At 41.5% G+C, this 21,583-nt stretch overlaps 1 protein-coding gene across 3 annotated transcripts in view; it reads left to right on the top strand.

Moving 5' to 3' along the window:
* The window catches only part of Phtf2 (putative homeodomain transcription factor 2), a 114,290-nt gene extending 105,740 nt beyond the window's left edge, over positions 1-8,550 (top strand). For all 3 annotated transcript variants that reach the window (XM_028855129.1, XM_028855131.2, XM_028855130.2), the window contains 4 exons: positions 1,636-1,791; positions 3,303-3,398; positions 5,491-5,616; positions 6,200-8,550. In XM_028855129.1, coding sequence (XP_028710962.1) covers positions 1,636-1,791; positions 3,303-3,398; positions 5,491-5,616; positions 6,200-6,220 — 399 coding nt within the window. In that variant the 3' untranslated portion in view covers positions 6,221-8,550. The remainder of the gene's footprint in view (positions 1-1,635; positions 1,792-3,302; positions 3,399-5,490; positions 5,617-6,199) is intronic.
* The last annotated feature ends 13,033 nt before the right edge of the window (positions 8,551-21,583 follow it).

Raw genomic sequence — 21,583 nt, 5'->3', positions numbered from 1 at the left:
AGTTGTCTGACTAGAGATACGGAGTTACTTCTGAGGTACAGGAAGACTGTGCTGTGGACAGAGAAGTGGGATGTCCAGTGGATGAGACAGTTCTGCAAATTCATGCAAGTTACATGATACATAAATCACCCCAAGAAGGCTCACATGATAGAGAAGTGAAAGGAATCTGGAGTAAATGAAAAGTACTTCACACTGGAAAATACATTCTGGGTGGAGTAGAGATTTAAACATAAACAACAAAAGTTTTAAGTTCAATCACAAATAAAATGTGTGGGCTACAAAGGAACAAAAGAGGACCTGGGAAATGCAACTCTAGTGTTACAAGTCTATCTTTGCAAGTCAATGAAAAGTCATCCTAAGGGGAAAAGTTATGAACTATGAAAGGTAACTCACAGAGAAAACCCGGTAGCCAGTAAGAGTGTGGAGCATTCTCCTCTTCCCCAAGTATCAGGGAAAGTTAAGATTAAAGTCATGAGAGTTCATTTTACACCCACGAGGGTGGCATATGTTAAGAAGTTGGGTGAGTATAAACAAAAATAAGGGCAGACAGAATCTGAAACATGGCTGAGTATACAGTGGTAACACTGTTTAGAGATAAATAAATACGTACCATCTCATAAAGTTGAAGATGTGACTATCCATGAACTAGTAGTTTTAGCCCTACATATAATGGAAGCCTTGCATACTTAGACAAGGAAACACAAGACTGTGCTGCATTGTTGGTGATAAAGGAATCAACATAAATGTTAATTGTTGGAGCAGACCAAAATAATTATGGTTGGTTCTTTTACTGTCATATAGGAGTTAAAATGAATTAAATTAAAACTGAATGTTTGAACATGGGTAAATCTTAGAAACAAGGTTCAGTGGAATAAAAAACAAACAGGCTGGCAAGATGGCCCAGTGGGCAAAGGTGCTTGATTCTGAGCCTGATGATCTGAGTTCAGGCCCCAGAACCAACATGGCTGATGGAGAGAACTGATTCCTGAGGGTTGTCCTGACCGTCATACATGCATGCGCTCTGGCATGTGCATATGTCTCCTTTTCTCCTCTGCAGCGTGAATGAATGAATAAGTAGACGTGAGAAAGAAAGTGAATTAGATGGGATATTGGATAATGGGATAATATTGACCTAAAAGTCAAGATAGAGTTAAAATAACATTGTTTAAAGATGAGTGTTGAAGGTTAATGATGTGGCACCATGATAGAGTGGTGGAACACTTGCCTAGCTTGCACAAAGCCCTGGGTGTGTCCCCAGTACTAAGAAAGGAGAAGTATAACCACAGAATGAATAGATTTTTCCCAAATTATTAAAAGCCCGCATGGAAAAGATAAACACAAAATTTATCTTGGGATAGAGTCGAGTGTTGTTTCAGAAATCAGGGACAAAGAAAATATAAAGGTTTTAACTGGATTTGAAATGTTTTTTTAACCTGAAGTAAATACTGAAAAATAAGCTGGTAGAGCCTATAGCTACTGTTTATGTGATCCTCTGTACTTCTGATGTGCATAAATACTTCATGATAAGTATGCTCTAAAAACATACTGCTGCATTTACGAGCAATCCATATCAAGTGATGTTTTGGAGTGAAGTGCTCACACTGCTGCTTCCCACCGTCTCCGCATGCACTCCAGCTGCTCCATGTGCATGAGGTCTTCCTCGACTGTCACTACAACTGGGAGCTGGTGATCTGGTGCATCTCCCTGACACTGTTTCTCCTGAGGTTTGTGACGCTTGGATCAGAAACAAGTAAAAAGTACAGCAATACCTCAATACTACTTACAGAACAGGTGAGTTTATTCTGTAGTCTACAGTCCAGTTGTGTGGGTGTGAGAGAGAGACAGAGACACAGACACACAGAGAGAGGACAAGTTGCCAAGATTAGTTCTGTTCTGTTGTGTTTATTCTGGGGATCCAACTCAGGCCATCAGTCCTGGCAGAAAACACCTTTCCCCACTGAGCCATCTGACCAGCCCATGTGTACATACTAATTAAAGCATTTCTGTTTATTTCTTATTTTTCAGGAGCATATTTTTTATTTGATTAAGGTCATTCATGCTATGAAGCTAAGCTTACATTTTGATAGTACACAAGCCTTTCTTCAATGTTTCTGCCTTGATTCAAATTTCAACTCTAATCTGCTGTTTTTATGTTCCATTTTCATTTGGCAGGAAGATAATATTTATAAAAATGATAGATTTTACATCATTAGTAGGATATGATGGCTTTGCATTGTAACAGAACCACATTAGAGTAAATTTAAATTCTCGTTCAACAGAGAGAACAAAGCATAATAATTTTGATAATTGATTTTATTTTATATGAATTTGCTAAATAATTCCTCTTGTTATTTCATAAGAATTGTACAAAAGAAATGTTTGCTAATGAGCTTGTTTGAATATTTTAGTTAGGAAGTGCTTGTGTTTTAAATACCCAGTAGTTAAATAGGCTCAATTAGATGGAACAGGAAAGTTATCCCTAAAGATAATTGTCTCTAACAGTCACTGGCTCTAATGGAGTTAGACAGGTCAACCACTTCCTAAATTGGTTATGAGGCTGATGACTTCTCGGTTTATCTCCTGCCCCTCCTGTCCAGTCCCCCCTGTAGACTCACCACCCTGTGCTGGCTTACATGTGGTTTGGGTTTGCCTTGCTATGGCTTCTGCCCTGGACGTTACCCGCTGTCCAGTTCCCAGCACCTAGAACTTCTGGCAGAGATGTCACTAGTCCTCCCAGTCCACATGTTGACACTGGTTTTGATGGGGTTTGGCTGGCTGAGTAAAGTGGGAAGATGGATCAAGTGGATAAGCGTAGTGTAATACGAGGCTTGGAGCTAGAGTCTTTTCAAAGAAAGTACCCCAGAAGTATCTACTAGAGAGTGGATAATAAAGTTGTGCAAATATTTGAATAACTTTCATAATTAAAAAGATCATGAGCCAATTTGTTGAATTTATCCTATTGCTATTTATTCTCTAATTTGATCTGGCCATGAGAATACAATGTTTACCTTTTTAAGAGTTTTCTTATTATAAAATAAGTTTATTATAAGATTTGAAATGTATAATAATGTATAAATATTAAAAACCATTTATAGTATTAATATCCAGAGAACCACTATTAATATTGTGGTGACTATCTTTCAGATCTGTTTAAGAATGTATTTGTGGGCTGGGGGTATAACTCATTGGTAAAATGACTGTAGCATGCATGAGGCCTGGGTTCAGTCCCCAATACTGCAAAAGAAAAGCATAAATGTTACAATTTTAAATGATTTTGCCTATGGGGCTCTTTTATATAAAAGATAAACCTCTACTTGAAAATGGAGAAGAAACCTAACAAAAAGGAGGAACTGACACTTGTGAATAATGTTTTAAAACTGGCTACTAAACTATTGAAGGTAAGAAAAGAATTGAAACTGAGGCATGTGCTGTTCTGATGCTGTACCCTAGTCTCTGTAGAGTCTGCCTTGTGTCGAGTTGTCATTGCTACCTAAGTTGCTTCCAGATTACATCTGAGCACATTTGTGCATTTTGTTTTGTTTTTAATTGCTCAAGTAATCCAAATAATTTCTTTGAAAAGTATGTTAAGGCATTTATGAATGTTAAGAGTATTCTAGATACTCTTTTTTGCTGTGTGTGTGTTTAATCAGTTTCATCTAGAATACTAGGAAACATTTCACAAAAGATTAGAAGTTAACTCAGAAGTTGTTCATTTTGTATTTCATAGAGTAGTCTTCTGCTTGACCCAAGTTAGCTTAAAAAGCAATCATATATAGCCATTGTTTTATGTATGTATTGTCATTAAATATTTAATTTGAAAATCATTTTTGGTAAATCAATGACTAATAATGTGTTTGGTGTCATAATATCCTTGAGAATTAAAAAAAATCTTTTATTAATTTTACATTAGGGTCTTACTATGTAGCACTGATTGGCTTGGTATGAACTGTGTTGCCCAAGGTGACTTCAAACTTGTGGCAACTTCCCATCTCAGTCCCCCGAGTGCTGGGATTACAGGTGTTCCACCATGCCTGGCTCTCTTGGGATAATGCAGTAGGACATTTTGACCATTGCATTATTGTCTTGCTTTTCTTTGTTGAAACTGAAGTCTATTTAAGAATGTTAATTTCTGTAACTAATTGAGCATACTACTTAGAGTTTTAAGTTTTCAGAGAATGGTATGAAATGAGTTGTGACTCAGTGATAGGGTTACTGTAGAGTGTGACTCATAGGAAATTGGACATCAAAAAGATTCAGAGGAGGTAGGTAGAGGGATAATAAAATAGGTAATTATTAATTGCTGCCTTTTTAAAATTTCCTTTAAGTGGATCTTGAGGTAGATGATAGTTTTTCAATAAGCATGAGAAAACAGATACATATCTCCCCCCACCCCACCCCCCAAAAAAACAAATACCATGGGTTGATGGTTTTCTTTTTGCATTTGTGTCGGGAATCTTCAGGGTGCCCTGTGGCTGACAGCAGGGACTGAAACTGTAAAGTGGAGATAGTCATAAGAGTGAAGTTCAGGGCACAGCACTGGATCACTCTGGTCCAGCCCAGACTTGAGCCTGAGTGTGAAGTGTACCTTCTTTCACTTTGACCAGCCCAGAAACTCACAAGGCCTTGGTTAATTCTAGATGCCCTCCAGCCCATCCCGTTTCCCTGTCAGTACCACCCTGGGTGAGACCTTTGTCTCTTACTTGAGAATCCGGCACACAGAACTTAAAACATTCCTGCTTCTGTTGTTACTGTTCTTTATCTTCCACTGTGCCAGTCCAGAGACCCTCCCACCTCCCCTGCAATTCTGCCATGTCGGCTCCCCTGCCCCCCAGCTTAAGTTCCTTTAGTGTCAGTTGATGGTCAGGTCTGCCTAAGGAGAGCCAGCCCTCTAAGCCAGTGCACCCCCTTGTGTTGGGGCTCGAACAGTGCCCAGCAGGCCGAGGCACCTTCTCCAACTCTGGCTTCAGGAGTGCCTTCTTCAAGTGCTGCTCTAGTAATGTTAGTCTGCTTGTGACTCACTTTATGATTTGCATGCTTACTAAACTATCAGGCCCTTCAAGGGCTGAATTTTACCTTCCCAAAGTCCAGCATGATACCTGTCATATAACAGACCTTTTAATATTTGAATCTCCAGTTAATTAGTTAATTGTATATTTGAAGGTGAATTGACTCTTTTAGCTTCTGTTCCAGCTCTTACCCCAAAATGCATTCTCTAATCTCCTATAGCTAGTAGGTGAAGACTTTACTCATTTGTAACAAGAATTGAAGCAAAAAATTTACAAAACTTATTTTAAAGGAAGTCACTTTCCTTGAAAACAAATTAACACCACCATTAAATTTTACTTATTTCAAATTTAGATAAGTTTGTATTTTCTAAAAGTATCCATAATTTATAACTTCTTGAGTAGTGATTTTTTTTTAATACTTTGGGGATTTAGTTACTGGAAATTGTGACAGGACCTAAGACTAACATCTTGTCTGCTCTGCTAGGAACTGGACAGTCCCTTCAGGTTGTACGGACTCACCATGAACCCGTTGCTCTACAACATCACCCAGGTTGTCATCCTGTCGGCTGTCTCTGGGGTCATCAGTGACCTGCTTGGATTTAATTTAAAGGTAAAATCCTGCATGTTTTGTTTTGTTTTCTTTAACCCTGTTACCCTTTTGAGATTTCACATGCATACTGGGGTTGTTTTGGCAAGTTTGTATAGTTAATAACAGTGGCTACACATTTAACTTCAGGGATTTACATATAGCCATGTATTCTCATATTGATACAACTTCTAATTTGGAACAGAATTCATTATGTATAGGACTTTTCTAGGGTAAGAGGAAGTATTTGTTTTTCCTCATTAATCGAAACAGGTTCTAATGATTCAACAAAAAGAGCCATACTCTTTTGTTGGCCAAAAACGTATTATTTATATAGTGATGGATATATCCTCCATACATGCACAAATGTTAGTAAGGGTTAGAAAGAACATATTAAACAAGTATTAGATATATATTGACATTTCTCAGGAAGGCAAACAAGAGAAATCTGATTTTCACCACCATGTTTCTGATGAGTTCTTACAGAAGGCTAAAAGTGCTCACATACTACATTCTGCACCAGGGAGTGGAGTTGAAGGACAATGTGTAGCAGGATGTAAGCTTCTGTATTAATAATGGTCATGACTTGTCATTTTTTTCTCTGTAGCTGTGGAAGATTAAATCGTGACAGTTGAGAAAACATGAAGATGTAGCCGGTGTTCCAGAGCATGAGTGCGGATGAAGCTGTCTGGCAGCGGTCACTGGCTCTGCTCCAGGAGGCTGCTGGGAACGAAGTGTTTACATCAGACTGTATTGTGCAATTCTTATATTTATTTTGCTTGTTTACTGTTTTTGTTGTTGTGTGTGTGTGTATGTGTGTGTATTTCTTTCTTATTCTTTTTTTTTATATATTGATTTTAGTCTGTTTGAAGCATAGACGTTCTTAGTTGTTGAAAGGGTGACAAAAGTGATCCAGACACCTGAGGTCCTGGTAATTGTTCATAAATAATTGACAAACAAATTGTGAAAATAGAAGCCATTGCTCAGCACTGTTTCTCCATCCATCAATGCCATGGACTTGCCTTACTTGAGGAAAGCTTCAACTCTGAAATAGTGCATTGGACTCAGCTAAACACAGAGTGCATTTCCTTTGGTAAACCAGGATCCACTCAGGATCTCTCTTGAACTATTTGAGAACAATGCTGGGACCTCAATTAATGAAGCTGCAGTTGAAGCACCTGTCAGTATTAATTTATGGTGTTACGTAACAGGTCAACAAGTGCTCTTTGATAATAAAACTCTTAATGGAGCAATAATTGTAAATGGTTACCATACTGTAAAATACTTTGATAAAAATTAATTAGTAATAAATGTATTTATTTGAAACACTGAGCTGTTTGCACAGCTCCAACTGTGCATGCTCAAAATGTGCACTTTTTAAAATTGTTACTTTTGATGTATATCTTTATGTGGGATATGTTACAGTGTACTAGGGCATAATATGGTATCCTTTTGAGTGAGGTCTATTCTCATCTCACAAGTGAAGTGCCTACTGCTATTACTCAAGTACATTGTGTTTACTCAAAAGAATTTCCCATGGTACACTATAGCTTATGCTGTTCATACCACACTTAAGTAAAGCTTATGAATAAAGAACCAACGAAATATGTGATTGCTAGTTATAAAGTTTCCATTTTCTGAAAAGACAGCTTCATTCTACCACTCCTAGCCTCTAAATTTAATCTGGTGCACCCCTCCTCCAGCTCCATTATATAAGGGCTATTTTTAGATGCTTTTAACATGGAAAGCTAGCTTCTCTCCCTTCAGTAACCTGTCAAGTGTCCAGAGGGAGCTTATCATGTTTCCTGTTAGGTAAATAGGGCAAATATGATAGTCCCCTGCATCTGGCCTTGATTCTAAGTTGTTACATTTGTACAATCAGTAGTGTTTTAAGAATTATATGAAACAAAATGTTTTTGTGATTGCTTTGTTTAAGCCAAGCATTTGGTTTCTAAAACAAAGAATTTAGTTGAAACAATCTAGAATTTTCTTGGTGCAAAGTCATTTTGAATATATTCATATTTTTAGCATATTTTAAGGAATTTAAATAATTAATTGTAAATAATTTATTTGATCGGTGCAGTTCTAATTCCCAAATCACTCTTAATATCAGGAATGTGCAGAGAACAGAGCCATGTGATACAATGTTGCTCTTCCCATTCCTTTGACCAGCTTCAGTTTAGCCTCATTGTAGAGTGCTCTTTGCATAGGAAACAGCAGACAGCATTGTGTTCCGTTTGCCTGTGTTCTAATATGTCCAATAATGACCAAAGTGCATTCTGAGTATTTTCAAGGAATGTATTACCAGAGCTTTAAGAACATACTTAGTTTCTCATGTGAAGAACTAGGCTTTGTCTGATACGTTTCGTCCTCTATTGTCTGATGTTGTTTTTAGGCACTATATTTTATAAACTTTTTCAGAATAAGGTACATACCTATACAGAACTTAACATTTTGCACAAACTATATCAATTATATTTTGAGAAAAAAAAAGTACAGCATGAGTTCTGTTAGGAATAAAAAGATGAAATTATTGTATCTTACAAAAACTTATTTCAGAATATTTTTGAGAAAAGTAGCTGAGTATACTGACTTAGAAAAATGCTTGCTTTAGGTTGCAGTTCTGTTTGACATAGACATGGGAGTTGATTGTACAGTATAACTGTCAGCAACATGATCTATTGACTGTGCCATTAATGTGGGCAACAGTAGAATGCTAGAAGGAAAATGTTTTAAGCAGTTCATAATGTTAACAGAACCATTTCAAAGTAGTAAGTTGACGTCACTGCCTTTAAGAATACCATGAATGTAAGAAGTTGAGATTGTAACATACCACATCATAGAGAAAAAGAAGTTCAGAGGTAGAATTATGGCAGATGTTGTGTGCTGTTTCTTTGCCGCGTGTTGTTTTTGAAAATTTGAACAGTTAAGTTTAAAATAAACCTTCTACGACTGACAGTTGTGTGTGCTGTTTTAAGTTACATGTGTGGGGTGGTTTTGTATTTGCTGTAACATAAACCCCAGTTTACACCCTTTAGACAAGGGGTGGTGACAGTAAAGTCTTAATGATTTCTTGACACTGGATTTTGTTTAAATCCTGATAACAGGATAGGGTAACAGTATACACACCCAGGATGCTTTGACATGGGTGATACTTGCCCCTTCGTACTGGAGTGTAGGAAACTGTTGCCAGAGATGTTGAAGTTCGGTAGCAGGACAGTGATATTTTAAACACAGTTTTGCCACATAAATCCCACTGAGAGATCATGGCCAACAAGGTGGTTAAATGTTCAAATATATATTATCTAATTGACACAAATGTCCTTGGTGCCCACTTTATTCAGGAATAGTCACATGTGCTTTCAAACCGACTTTAAGCTTAGAATTGGCTCTTAAGAAAGGAGTCTGATGTAGATCTCATCCATTTCTCTGTTGCTGGGCAATCCCCGTGTCTTTCTTAGGGTCCTCTTTACTGGGTAGCCTCCCTGGAGTTGTGAGTTGTAGTTTGGTTATCCTTTGCTTTACATCTAGCATCCACTTATGACTCATGAGTGCATACCATGTTTGTCTTTCTGAGTCTGGGTTACCTCACTCAGGATGGTATTTTCTAGTTCCATCCATTTGCCTGCAAACCTCATGATGTCATTGTTTTTCTCTGCTGAGTAGTACTCCATTGTGTATATGTACCACATTTTATTTATCCATCCTTCAGTTGAAGGGCATCTAGGTTTTTTCCAGGTCCTGGCTATTAGAAATAATGCAGCTATGAACATAGTTGAGCATGTGTCCTTGTGGTATGATTGAGCATTCCTTGGGTATATGCCCAAGAGTGGTATGGCTGGGTCTTGAGGGAGGTTGATTCCCAATATTCTGAGAAAGCACCATATTGATTTCCAAAGTGGCTGTACAAATGGGACCTGTCCTTGGTGCATGAGCTGGCTTTTTGGAACCTAGGACCTATGCTGAGACACTTTGCTCAGCCTTGGTGCAGGGAGGAGGGGACTGGACCTTCCTCAACTGAATCTACCAGGCTGAGCTGAATCCCCAGGGGAGACCTGGCCTTGGAGGAGGTAAGAATGGGGGGTGTGGATTGGGGGGGAGGCGGGAGGACAGGGGAATCCGTGGTTGATATGTAGAATTAAATTAATTATAAAATAAAAATATTAAAAAGAAAGGAGTCTGAGACTTCAGGAATAGCAGTATGGCTAGCACTTCTTTCATTCACCTAGTCCCGACTTCCTCCTGCCATCCTACAAAAATAAAACATGCTTATCCTGTATCACTGTGCAGCATTCCCCACAAAGTAGTTACTTTCTTGGGAATCTAGGAGGCTTCTGGGAGTAAGAAAGCCCTCACCATAGCACCCCACACATTCTATCAGATACCTACCAAGAGTGTCACTAACTCACTCCAACACTCCACCCAAAACAGCGTGAGATTCCACAGGGTGGAGCACAGCACTACAAGATTCCTGTCATTCAGAGCCAAGCCGAGCTCAGTAGTGGAATGTCTGCTTCTGAGAAACGGGTCCAGAAACTTGTTCCTGTGGTTTACTTGGTTTGCCTAAGCAGGTCCTAAAATTCAGGGAAGGTTTTCCAGAAAGGACATTAGAAAGAGTGAAGATGGAAGAAGGACCAAGGGCAGAGCAGTGGCCCCTCTGGGGCCCCCTCCAGCACCCTCCCCTCTTCCGACATCGGGAAATTCTCTGAATTCTGCAATTAGAAACTGGGAGCGTTACCACATAACTACATGGTGTGCTCTGTTAGTCCCTTCCTGGCTCCTTACCTCTTTCTGTAGAACATGAAATGGCATTGAGAGCTCTAAGCTTGTTTATGACATGGCTTGGTCTTTCTAAGGAGTGGGTGAATGACTTGAGTCCCTTACATACTAACTACCTCCTGCAAAGCCCTGTGGACAGATAAACAGGCCACAAGAATAGGTGAGGCTTGTCCAAGCTTGCATAGGAAGCGGCAGAACTCACGTTCCAGGTTCCCGTGCAGGTGTTATCTGTCTGGTGCCTATAACGTTACTCTCTTCTTAACTTCTTAAGACTAATATTTAGCCATAAAAAAAAAATACTTTGGGACAAACAAACTGAAAAATTACCTGCCTGTATCCTTGTGAGCTTGTGTGTAAACTAACCAACCTCAGCAGGAAAAGAGTCATAATTGACCTTGCCATGACCTCTCTACTTTGATTTGACTGTGTGTCCTCCTTAAAGAACATTGTTTCACAGTCTTCAATCTCTCATCTTGGGCTTTCTTTTTAATTTTTAAGCATGTAATGGATTTCATTATGGCATTTTCTTTTTTGGATTTTGGAGACAAGGTTTCTTTTTGTAGCCTTGACTGTCCTGGTCACCTTGTACACCAGGCTGGCCTTGAACTCACAGAGCTCCGCCATTATGGCATTTTCATACATACATATATCATACTTCAGTTCACTCCTTCACTACACTCCCAAGCTCTGGCTTTCTCAGCTGTAGGCTGTGGGAGGTAATACCTCTCTTTGGGGTTATGAGAAGTGTCTGAGGACACAGGCTGGACACTTAGCAGAAGAGCTGATAAAGTGGTGGTATAGAGAGACTCACCTGTCCCATTTCTCCACAAGACAAGTAGTGGCATGGGTGGACTGACAAAAATTTCAAGATAAACCATTTGTGTTAAAATGTCAAATCCCCCCTCCCAATTAAAAGTCGTGCCTCATCTAAATGATGGAGATGAGGTCTTTTACAAGAAACCATGATTTGATGACTTTTCTTTCTAATGATGGGACTTGAAATTATGTTAAGCAAAATAACTCACATATTGCATACTTTGTCTCTTGTGAAATTTGGATTTAAATACATGTGTTTTTACATTTAGTATACATTATAGGGCATGGAAGTAGAAAGGGCACTGTGAGAACCTATGAGGAAATTAAAATAGGGAGATTATAGCTCCGGAGAGCAGAAGAGAATACTGTGGAGGAGAGACAGCGAGAGGGGGCAGGTGGAGGCAGTGAGGAGGGCAGGGTGAGCAAGAACACACTGATCACATGAAACCCATTTCTTTGCCAACTAAAATTAATTTTTTAAAGTAGGGAAAAAGTTACCCCGGGCTGGTGAGATGGATGGTTCATTAGGTTAAGGCACTTGCTACCAATCCCTGGGACCCTGGTGGGGGTCTTCCACAAGTTGTCCTCTGGTATGTGTGTGTGTGTGTGTGTGACACTAAATAAATGTAATAAAAAAAAAAAAAAACCCGATACAGGCTCCGTCTCTGGATCCCAGTGAGTCTGTGCATCACTGCCAGTTTGCAGATGCGTCTGCCGGATTCTGAGTACGTGCTCCATCCATGTCCCCTCATTGTCAGCTCTGTCTCCTGTACCAGCAACGCCCTGGCACAGTGGTTCCCAAGCTTCCTAATGCTGCGACCCTTCGTGTTGTGGGGACCCCAGCCATAAAGTTATTTTTATTGCTACTTCATAACTGTAATTTTGCTGCTGTTATGAATTGTAATGTAACTATCTGTGTTTTCCGATGGTCTTAGGTGACTCCTGTGACTCGGTTGACCCCCAGGTTCAGAACTGCTGTCTTACCTCCTGCCTGCCTTCAGTCCTCCGCTTCATATTGCGCACTCTGCACACAGGGCTTGACTGTGTACCCATCATGCTGATCAAGGTATCACTGGGACCTGATTCTCACACTTGGCAATGATGTTTCTTCCCATCAGTTTCATGCCCATGTCAGGCTCCCCACAGTGGCTCTTCCAACCCTCCTCACCACCTTCACACTTCTCTGTCAGCCCTTCACTACTGGCATTTCCCCTGTAGCTTTCCTGGAAAATGGAGATACCTCGCAGAAAGTAGTCCTGTCATTCTCTTCCCGCTTCAGCTGCCTGAGACATTGCACTGCAAAGCCAACTCTGTCCTTGCCCACCTCTACAGTGCAGCTCAGACGTCCTTCTCGTGTGAGTCTGGAGTGTGATAGAGCAGTTGGATGTGAGGGTTGGGTGACTTGAACTTGCCGCCCTCTGCTCATGTTGGGAAGGAACTTTTTTTCTGTAGTTACCAAGCTTTGCCTGCCTCTGTTGATTTCCTCTGTCTTAGCTGGATAGTGGGAGATTGGTGCTTACCCTAAAGCAGCCCACCTTTCTGTGGACTGTTCCATATGCCATGGGACTTGTCAGCATGAACACTTCACCCATTTGAGGCCTCTTGTCCTCGATGGTGATTTGCAGACAAAGCAGTTGCTCTTACTACAGAGCTGAGTTAGAGCAGTGTCGACTGGGAGAGAGGCTAGGAAAGCAAAGGCAATGGACGCCATGAGTTAAGACAAACCATAAAGCAGAAAGGAGGAGGTAGTGAGAGAAGAGAGAAAAGCCAGAAACTATCCTGAGTTGCAGAGCAGTGAGAGTGGACAGAAGGTTGTCATCAGTGAGGGTGGTCGGGAGGTTGTCATCAGCCAGGGTGGTCGGGAGGTTGTCATCAGCCAGGGTGGTCGGGAGGTTGTCATCAGCCAGGGTGGTCGGGAGGTTGTCATCAGTGAGGGTGGACGGAGGTTGTCATCAGCCAGGGTGGACGGAGGTTGTCATCAGCCAGGGTGGATCGGAGGTTGTCATCAGCCAGGGTGGATCGGACGGAGGTTGTCATCAGCCAGTGAGGGTGGACGGAGGTTGTCATCAGTGAGGGTGGACGGAGGTTGTCATCAGCCAGGGTGGACGGAGGTTGTCATCAGTGAGGGTGGACGGAGGTTGTCATCAGTGAGGGTGGACGGAGGTTGTCATCAGTGAGGGTGGACGGAGGTTGTCATCAGTGGAGGGGTGGACGAGGTGAGAGTTGTCATCAGCCAGGGTGGACGGAGGTTGTCATCAGCCAGGGTGGTCGGAGGTTGTCATCAGCCAGGGTGGACGGAGGTTGTCATCAGCCAGGGTGGTCGGAGGTTGTCATCAGCCAGGGTGGTCGGGAGGCTGCCGGAAGGCTGTGCTGCCTTAGAGCTCATCTTAGATTGCTGTAGCCTTGACCTGTATCCTATACCAGATGTATCTACGTATCCTTACAGTCTGCATACCCTTGTTGCCTAGACTAAGTGAAGGAATTTAACCTGAGAAGAGCTCAGGCAGATGGCTGTTCAACCTGTTCAACCCCAAGCCTTTCCCCTTTCTAATTAGTTCTTAGCATCTTTTCCCTCCTTGTGAGGTGAATGTAGTTGTTGTCTCTACCAATTACAGAAAGTGGAGCCTACACTTTCAACAGATTCACACCTCCTATGACTACAAAATCCCAGTGTCAAATGTTCTCATAGTCCTTTGTGATGATATTCAACAAACGATGCAGAATCTGATTGGCTTGCCTTTCTTTTGTCTTTAATGTTAAGTCCATCTCTCACTCTCAACAAAATGACTGTCTATAGTTATGTTTTAATATTCTTGATAGGTTTTAAGGGATTGTGCTTTAATCTTAGTCAAATCCTGCAAGTTTTGATCAGTTATGTATACAAGGGATTTATTTTTCCCAACTTTGGAACTAGGGGAAGTGTTTTATGGTAAAGTAGACTGATTTCTGAGTGTGGTGGCCAGTTTTCCTCCCTTGAAATCTATACCCAGTATTCTGTTTGCAGATGCATTTGTTTATTTTGCTTGGAAATGCAGACTTTGAGTAGATAGGTCTTATGCTTTCTATTCATAACTATCTTTTTGCTATTAGAATTGCTGGGTCAGTATAATGGTACTGAAAGATCGTTATATTATGAATTCCACCCCATTGAACAGGATAACCCACCAACACCACCTTCAGGTTCAGTTGGGTCTACTAACCAAAGATCATCATAGCTGGCCTTGTTGACTGTTTATGTACCCTTTGGGAATGAGGGAACAGAAAGGGTCATGGACCCTCATCTGATTATCCAGCCAGTCCTCTCAACCATTTGTATGCAATTCTGCTCTGATTTGCACATGGCCTCTGGACCTCTGGGCCTCTAGAAAGGGCTGGAAGATACAGGCAGGGAAGAATTAAAGTGAGGGAACTCTTATGTACACAGCCATGGGGGCATCATGCATCCTGGGCGCAGAGCATCAAGAGTGGCTGCTTGAACTCACCCACCACCTGCCTGTAACCCATCATCCACTGCTCTCCAAGTAAGCCTGGTAAGCTCATTGGTTCCCCCAGGGTGAACTTTGGTGGAATCGAGCTTTGGTTTATCACTGGGACTGTGGGAAGAAAGGGCAGACGTTCTTTATGTCTTCCAGGGAAGGAATTTTAGCAACACACTGGGAAAAGATATTAGGATAAGACCAGCCTAGAAAATAAGGTAAAGAGATCAAGCCAGTTGGAATGTCCAGTTTTATAGCTTTTCATACATTCTGTGGATACTTTTCTAATATGTTAGCCACTGAGCTAGGTACTAGAGATAATAGAAGTTAAAATTAAGTCCCTTCTTTCCTTTAACTTGGAGGCCAAGATAGAACCATACACAGAATTGAATGGCGGGATAATTTGGGATATCTGCTACTGGAAAAGACTCAATGGAATGGGTCTTTCCAACCACAGTTTCAAAGAGCTGGTTGCTTGGTTCTTTTTTATGACTCTCTCCCCTCTGAGTGTCATATTGCCTTTGGAGGAGCTTGGCTGAAAAGAGAAATGTAAACCCCTGAAGACATCACCACAGGCAAGCATCACTTTGGGAGTCTGGTAAACTGCATATTTCTTGGCATTCCTAGCCCTAGTAGCCAGTGTCTTAGTTACACAATACTAACCTTGTGTTATCCACCGGCTTTTTGTAGCAAGCACCAGCTGTGAGTGCACCTGCAGTTCATGTTCTACCATTGGATTAGTGCTAGAGATCTGCTTTGTCCTGTTCACAGCAGCTTCACAAGTGCCTAAGAATGTGTGTAACAACTTCACAACACCGAAGAAAGAACTGAAGAGTGCAGAAGTCCCAAAGCCCTTCCAGGCTCATGGAAAGAATAGCCTGCTAAATCACTCCAGTACCAAAGATGACTTATGGTTTCTGTACAATCTCCATCTGAACCCCACATTTTTCATGGAAATTTTTAAAAATCCTAAAACTCATGTAGAAGCAAAGAAGAGTCCAAGTAGTCAAAACAATCATGAGCAAAAAGAACAGTGCTGGGCTTTCCTGATACCTGGTTTCAAGTTTTACTATAGAGCTGTAGTAGCAAAACAGCATGGTGCTAGCACAGATAGGCAGAGACTGGAGGGATGCAATGGGGGGCCCAGAGACAGTCACACAACACAACCACTAGAGTCTGCTGTGGATATCGCTCTGGATGCTGTGAATGTGTTGCTCTGATTGGTTAATAAATAAAGTGCTGATTGGCCAGTAGTCAGGCAGGAAGTATAGGCGAGACAAGCAGAAAGAAGAATTCTGGGAACAGGAAGGCTGAGTGAGGAGACACTGCCAGCTGCCACCATGAGAAGCAAGATGTAAAGATACCATTAAGCCACAAGCCATGTGGCAAGGTCTAGATTTATAGAAATGGGTTAATGTAAGATGTAAGATTTAGTTAGCAAGAAGCCTGAGCCATTAGGCCATACAGTTTTAATTAATATATGCCTCTGTGTGTTTTATTTGGATCTGAGTGGCTGTGGGCCCAGGCAGGACTGGAGAAAACTCCAGCTACAAGAGTTTGACAAAGTAGCCAAAAACATACATTGTAGAAAAGATATATACAAATAATATATATGATATGAAAATAGAAATTAGACTGTTTTTGGGAAAGACAGGGGCTAGTGAGGGAAGGGTGTAAGGGGTGATCATGGTCATGTACATGTGATATACTTGAATGAAAATGTCTTAATGAAACTCACTATGTACAAAAAATATGAAAAATTTTAAATGCCAATGAAAACTGTTAAAACAATAGAAAATAAGGCTTTCGGCAGAATCACTTGGATTAATGTTTATAGGAAAAATTTTAAATGGAAATCTCATTTGTGTTTAAGCTCACAACAGCTAACAAGCACAGGTGCCTGGGTTATTTTTAGGACTGAAGAATCCACAGCCTCTACTAGCACAGTGTGTCTAGTTCCCTTATGCTCATCTAGCTACCACCTCTCAGTGCAAGTCAAACTATTGTTGCCCTGGCCCTGGTGTGTACATGTCACAGCAGCTGTTGAATTCCTGGACGCCAATTGCAGGGTTTTCTATTGGGAGAAACAGTGCTGTGCCTTCAATAGCTGTCCTGACTAGAGGGAACATTTTGGGGGCAGGCAGTCTAGAGCAGACATTTTCTTTTCACCATGCCCCATCCCATTAGCAAATTAGGCTTCTCCCCTGGCTGATCCCACGTGAGCTGTCATCAGCTCACACTTTTAAACAGAGCCTGGCTGTCCACACACGTGGCCCTCTTCAGTTCAGGTTTTGTAGTTCCCTGACGCCTGTCTTCACCAGCATTTTGCCATCTGACCAGGGACGGCTCATTAGCAGGTCCTTATTTAAAACTGCCCCATTGCTCTACGCAGGTCTCGGAGCACAGCTCTCGTGACTGTCTCTCGATTGCTTGCAAGCTTGCTTGCCTCCTTCTCAGCAGTGACCCCCAGGCTGGCTGAGGGGATCCTGGACTGCTCTCCCCTCAACCTTCCCGTGGCGCTCCAGTTCCTGGCAGGAAGAATACTGGAGGCCGCCATCCCAGACGATGGCAACACTTTTGCACTTGGCGATTTGTAGACTGTTCATTTGACCCTTTGTTTCTAGCTTACTTTATCATCTTTAAACATCTTGCGAAACTCTAGGTCTGCTTGTAATTTAAACCCACGTCCGTGCTCTCTCTAAGCGTACCGAGCATTAACGGAACTAGGTCATAAACTGCTGTTTGTGTCAGCCCAGGTCTGTATGCACTGAAACAAACAGTGTGGGTATTTAACAGAGATGCTCACTGGAGGGTGGATAACAGGAACCAAGATGTGTTTTTGTAGGCTCTGACCTCTTCATGATGGATAGACTCTAAGCCTGTTTATAAGAATGACCCAGAAACTTTAAAAACACCCACTGACACCTGCTGCATCCTTTGCATGGCTTCAGGGACTTGGACCTGACTGGAGTTGTGAGGGAATGAAGAAATGACAGGCACACAGAAAGCTGGGATCAGCTGGAGAACAACCAGAGCAGCCTAGATGCTCACAGTGCTTACCATACTGAGTTAACAGAGAGGCTGGGTTATTACGTGCAGATAAACAAGGAGCAGGGTTGATGATAGACAGCTGGATCAAGGAGGCAGATGTAGTTAATTTCAGCAGGAGCCATCTCTGTAAGGGAGCAGCCTGCAGGTGGTAAATATCCCGGGGAAGAACGCACAGGCTGTCAACACTCGCACTCAGTTCCGAGGAAGGCGTTGACATCCCTCAGCCCCAGCCAGTAGGCTCCGTGATGTAGCTGTGCCTATGTGAACAACACTTTCCCTCAGGACTTCATTACTCAAGCAGAATCCCTACCAGCTTCTACTGAGCAGCATATTTACAAAATTTCAAAAATTTAAAATAATTCCACTCAAGCCATTTTGCATTTCTTTTCTTTTTGGTTCTGGAAAAATAGTTGTGTTAGTTTGAATGTAATTGGCCCCCATAAGTTCATAGGGAGGTGTTGCATTTTTGGAGTAGGTGTGGCCTTGTTGAAGGAAGTATGTCCCTGTGGGGGTGAGCTTTGAGGTTTCCAATGCTCAAGATACTACCCATTGTATGAGTCCACTTCCTGTTGCCTTTTGATCAAGATGTAGCCAGCAATATGTCTGCCTGCACACCACCATGCTCCCCAACATGATAATGGACTAAACCTCTGAACCATAAGTGAGCCACCACAGCTAAATGTATTCCTTTATAAGAGTTGCTGAGGTCATGGTGTCTCTTCACAGCAATAGAAACCCTAACTAAGACACTAGTTTTCATCAAAATATTTATATAAACATGTTGCTCGTTTCTCTTATCAGTATAACTAAATCTTTAAATATTTTCTCAGATTAATTTTAAATATAGTAAATATTGATTAAAAATAGTTCATCCAAGCTCTTTGGGTACCTTGGCAATTTTTGTGAGCTGGGGGATGGCTCAGTTCTCAAATTACTAGCCACATAAGCATGAGGACCCACCTGTGTTTGGGTCCCTGGCACCCATTAAACAGATGAGCTAGCCCACACTTGTAATTTCAGCCTAAGTAGCAAAGACAGATGGATTGATGGAGTTTTCTGGCCAGCCAACTAGCCAATCAGTGAGTGACTGTGTCTCAAGAACTAGAAAAGTGATTAAGGAAGATACCCAACACCCCCCCCAGTCTGGCCTTCATGTGTACTGCCCCCACCCCACATTTTTTTTAAGTGGAAAAGTGTCTGGAGACCAAGACTCTGAGAACAACTGGTCTCCTATTTGGCTACTTGAACTGAAAGGTTGGGTAACCTTGGTGTTAAAGACACCCACAAATATCAAAAGCAAGACACATAGCCAGAGAGGAGGAAGACATATACAGCAAAAGCTAAACATCCATTGGCTCTTGAGATATGATATTAATGAGATAGTTATAGTTATTAGTTTATATATTTATATATAATTATTAATTAGAATATTATATTATAATTATACCATTATATATCATATATATGATATTTAACATATATAAATCACAATATATAACATGTTATATAATTATGTATGTTATATATAATTTAACATAAATATAATTATATTAATTAAATATTAATGAAGTATAGTTATAACTCCTTACTTTTGGGATCTTTGAGGTAATACTAAAAGTGTTTTATTTAAGAAAAAAGTAACCAAGATGAAAAATTTAGTCACAGTGAGACTGAGCAGGATAATTCGGGAGCCTGGAAACCTGAAGCTCTATGAAAGGCTGGCCTTGTATATGCCATGAAACTGCTTTACAAGGCTACAGGTCTGGGCAGCTCAGCAAAGGGATCTCTAGCCTTGTTTGCTGTGGTCGTTTTCATTATCCTGGTTGTTTTATTGACACAGCGTTTGAAGAACCTGGACTTCCTCTTGCATCAATATTTAATCTGGGCCCGAATCCCTCTGGGATTTAGTTTCCCCACTTTTATAAAATGGACGTCAGAAGGCTTTCCAGGTCTTTGCTTCCAAGTAAAAGGAACCTGTGTCTCATTACCTGAGAATGGAGCATGCTCGTTGACTCACTTGCTGGAAAGCTAGTCCAGGCTAGCACTGCTCTGCTGTAATTGGACGCAGAGTGTGGCCTCTGTTTTTCCTTCTCTTTAATTTCCGCCTTCTGTCTGCTCCAGTCAGGAGCTCTTTGTTCTCAGCCAAGTCTTTCCCGTTCACCTGGGAAGCATGTCCCCTTCCCCACAAATAAAACCGACCCCAAATTCATGTGGCCATTTGAGCTTATAAGCCAGAGCCACGTAGAACAGGCATCCTCCTGGCACTCTCGGCTCCAATCCCTTCAAGACTCTCACTGGAGCCAGGCATGGTAGCTTGTGCCTGTAAGGGAGGCTGAAATAGGGGGATTACAAGTTTGAGGCCAGTCTGGGCTTAAACCAGTGTTTAAGGCTGAGCAATGTAAGTTTCTGACTCAATTTTTTAAAAAGACTCCTATTGGTTTTACTTAGTTCTTCTGTTTATTCTCCATGGTCAGAAAATATCAAGGGTGGCCAGAAAGCATCACATGTTGGCCCTTCCCACTGGCATTTACTGCCCCATCAGAATTGGAGGGAGAGGAACAAGACACATTGAAGGACAAAAGGGCACCCTGAGGACTACCCTGTACCCTGAAGAAGTCCTAACACAAAGCAAACTCTGCCTGTGACACATTTGAGATCTTGAAGACACAACCCCCAGGCTAGTACAGCGCTGTTCAGAGTCTCATTTTCACTCAGTCTCTCACCAGCTTTGGTTATGGCAGGAACCGACAGAGCAGAGCCAGCTGAACCGATGGCTCTCCCTCCAGTGTTTCCAGCCATGCCTCTCTTCAATTCTAAATCTTTCCTGCCTGACTTTTCTGTAACCCTGAGGTAAAGCAGAGATGTGGAATCAGAGTTGATATAAAAAACAAACAAACTACAAATCGCTAGAAAAGCGAAGGGGATCTCTTGATGTGGAATCTTCGTTGGATTTAATCTTTAGTTGAGTAATCGTATCCGGCCTCCTTGGGAGTACAGAGTGAAGTGAAGTATAGGTGAAGGATTTATTCACTGAGCTGGAAATATTCAGCATGCAAGTCACATCCTGCTCTTTCAGAAGTAGCAACCTTCTAAAAAGCTCGCTCCACTAATTCATTTGAGGGTCTCTTCCGAAAGTACAGACTACAAATGCAGAGTCTGAATCTGTTTATGCAGAAAAGTAATCTTCATTGTCATTTCAGTCGTCATTTCAGAAAGCAGCTAGCTTGTCACCTGGATGTTGGCCTTAAATCAGTATTAACAGAGTGAAAAGCAACAAGCCAAGTAGCTATTATGCTCTCGAATATTCAAGCCAAGGGATTTGCATTTAGAATTAAATTGTGAGGCTCTGCACCTCCTGGAGATCCAGAGAGAGGTCATAGTTCAGCAAGGAGAGACTGTAGTTTTCATTCATCATGTGCCAAGAAGTGAGTAGGCTGCAGGGGAGAAAGACAGCAGAAAGTTGGCAGTTGATTCCCAAGCCCAGAGCGTGTTTGCCTGCCTTTGTTCTCTTCTCCATTGCTCCGGTCTTCTGCGCTAAGCATGTCCCCATGAAAATAATTTTTAATGTGAACATTATGTCAGCTGTAATTTAGCTCTCAGATGGCAAAGGCAAGACCACCACAATTCTGAGGCCAGCCGGGTTTACACAGGGAAGCTCTCTGTCAATTAATAAATCAGAATAAGAACTTTTAAATGTTACGTCAACACTGACTTGTAAAAGTTCTTGGAATGTATCAGATGTGCTCAGAGAAGTTATACTGGCCGAATAGGACTGGCTGACCTGCAGGGAAGGCCTTGGCTTGAATCAGTTCTGCCCTGACTGGGCAGAAAAGGTTCCTGTGGGGTGATTTGTGCATGAATGCTCTGAG

This window comes from Peromyscus leucopus, chromosome 3, assembly GCF_004664715.2.
Source record: "Peromyscus leucopus breed LL Stock chromosome 3, UCI_PerLeu_2.1, whole genome shotgun sequence".
Lineage (NCBI taxonomy): Eukaryota > Metazoa > Chordata > Mammalia > Rodentia > Cricetidae > Peromyscus > Peromyscus leucopus.
The sequence above is the reverse complement of the archived record's forward strand: the minus strand, read 5'-3'. Positions and strand labels throughout refer to the sequence as shown.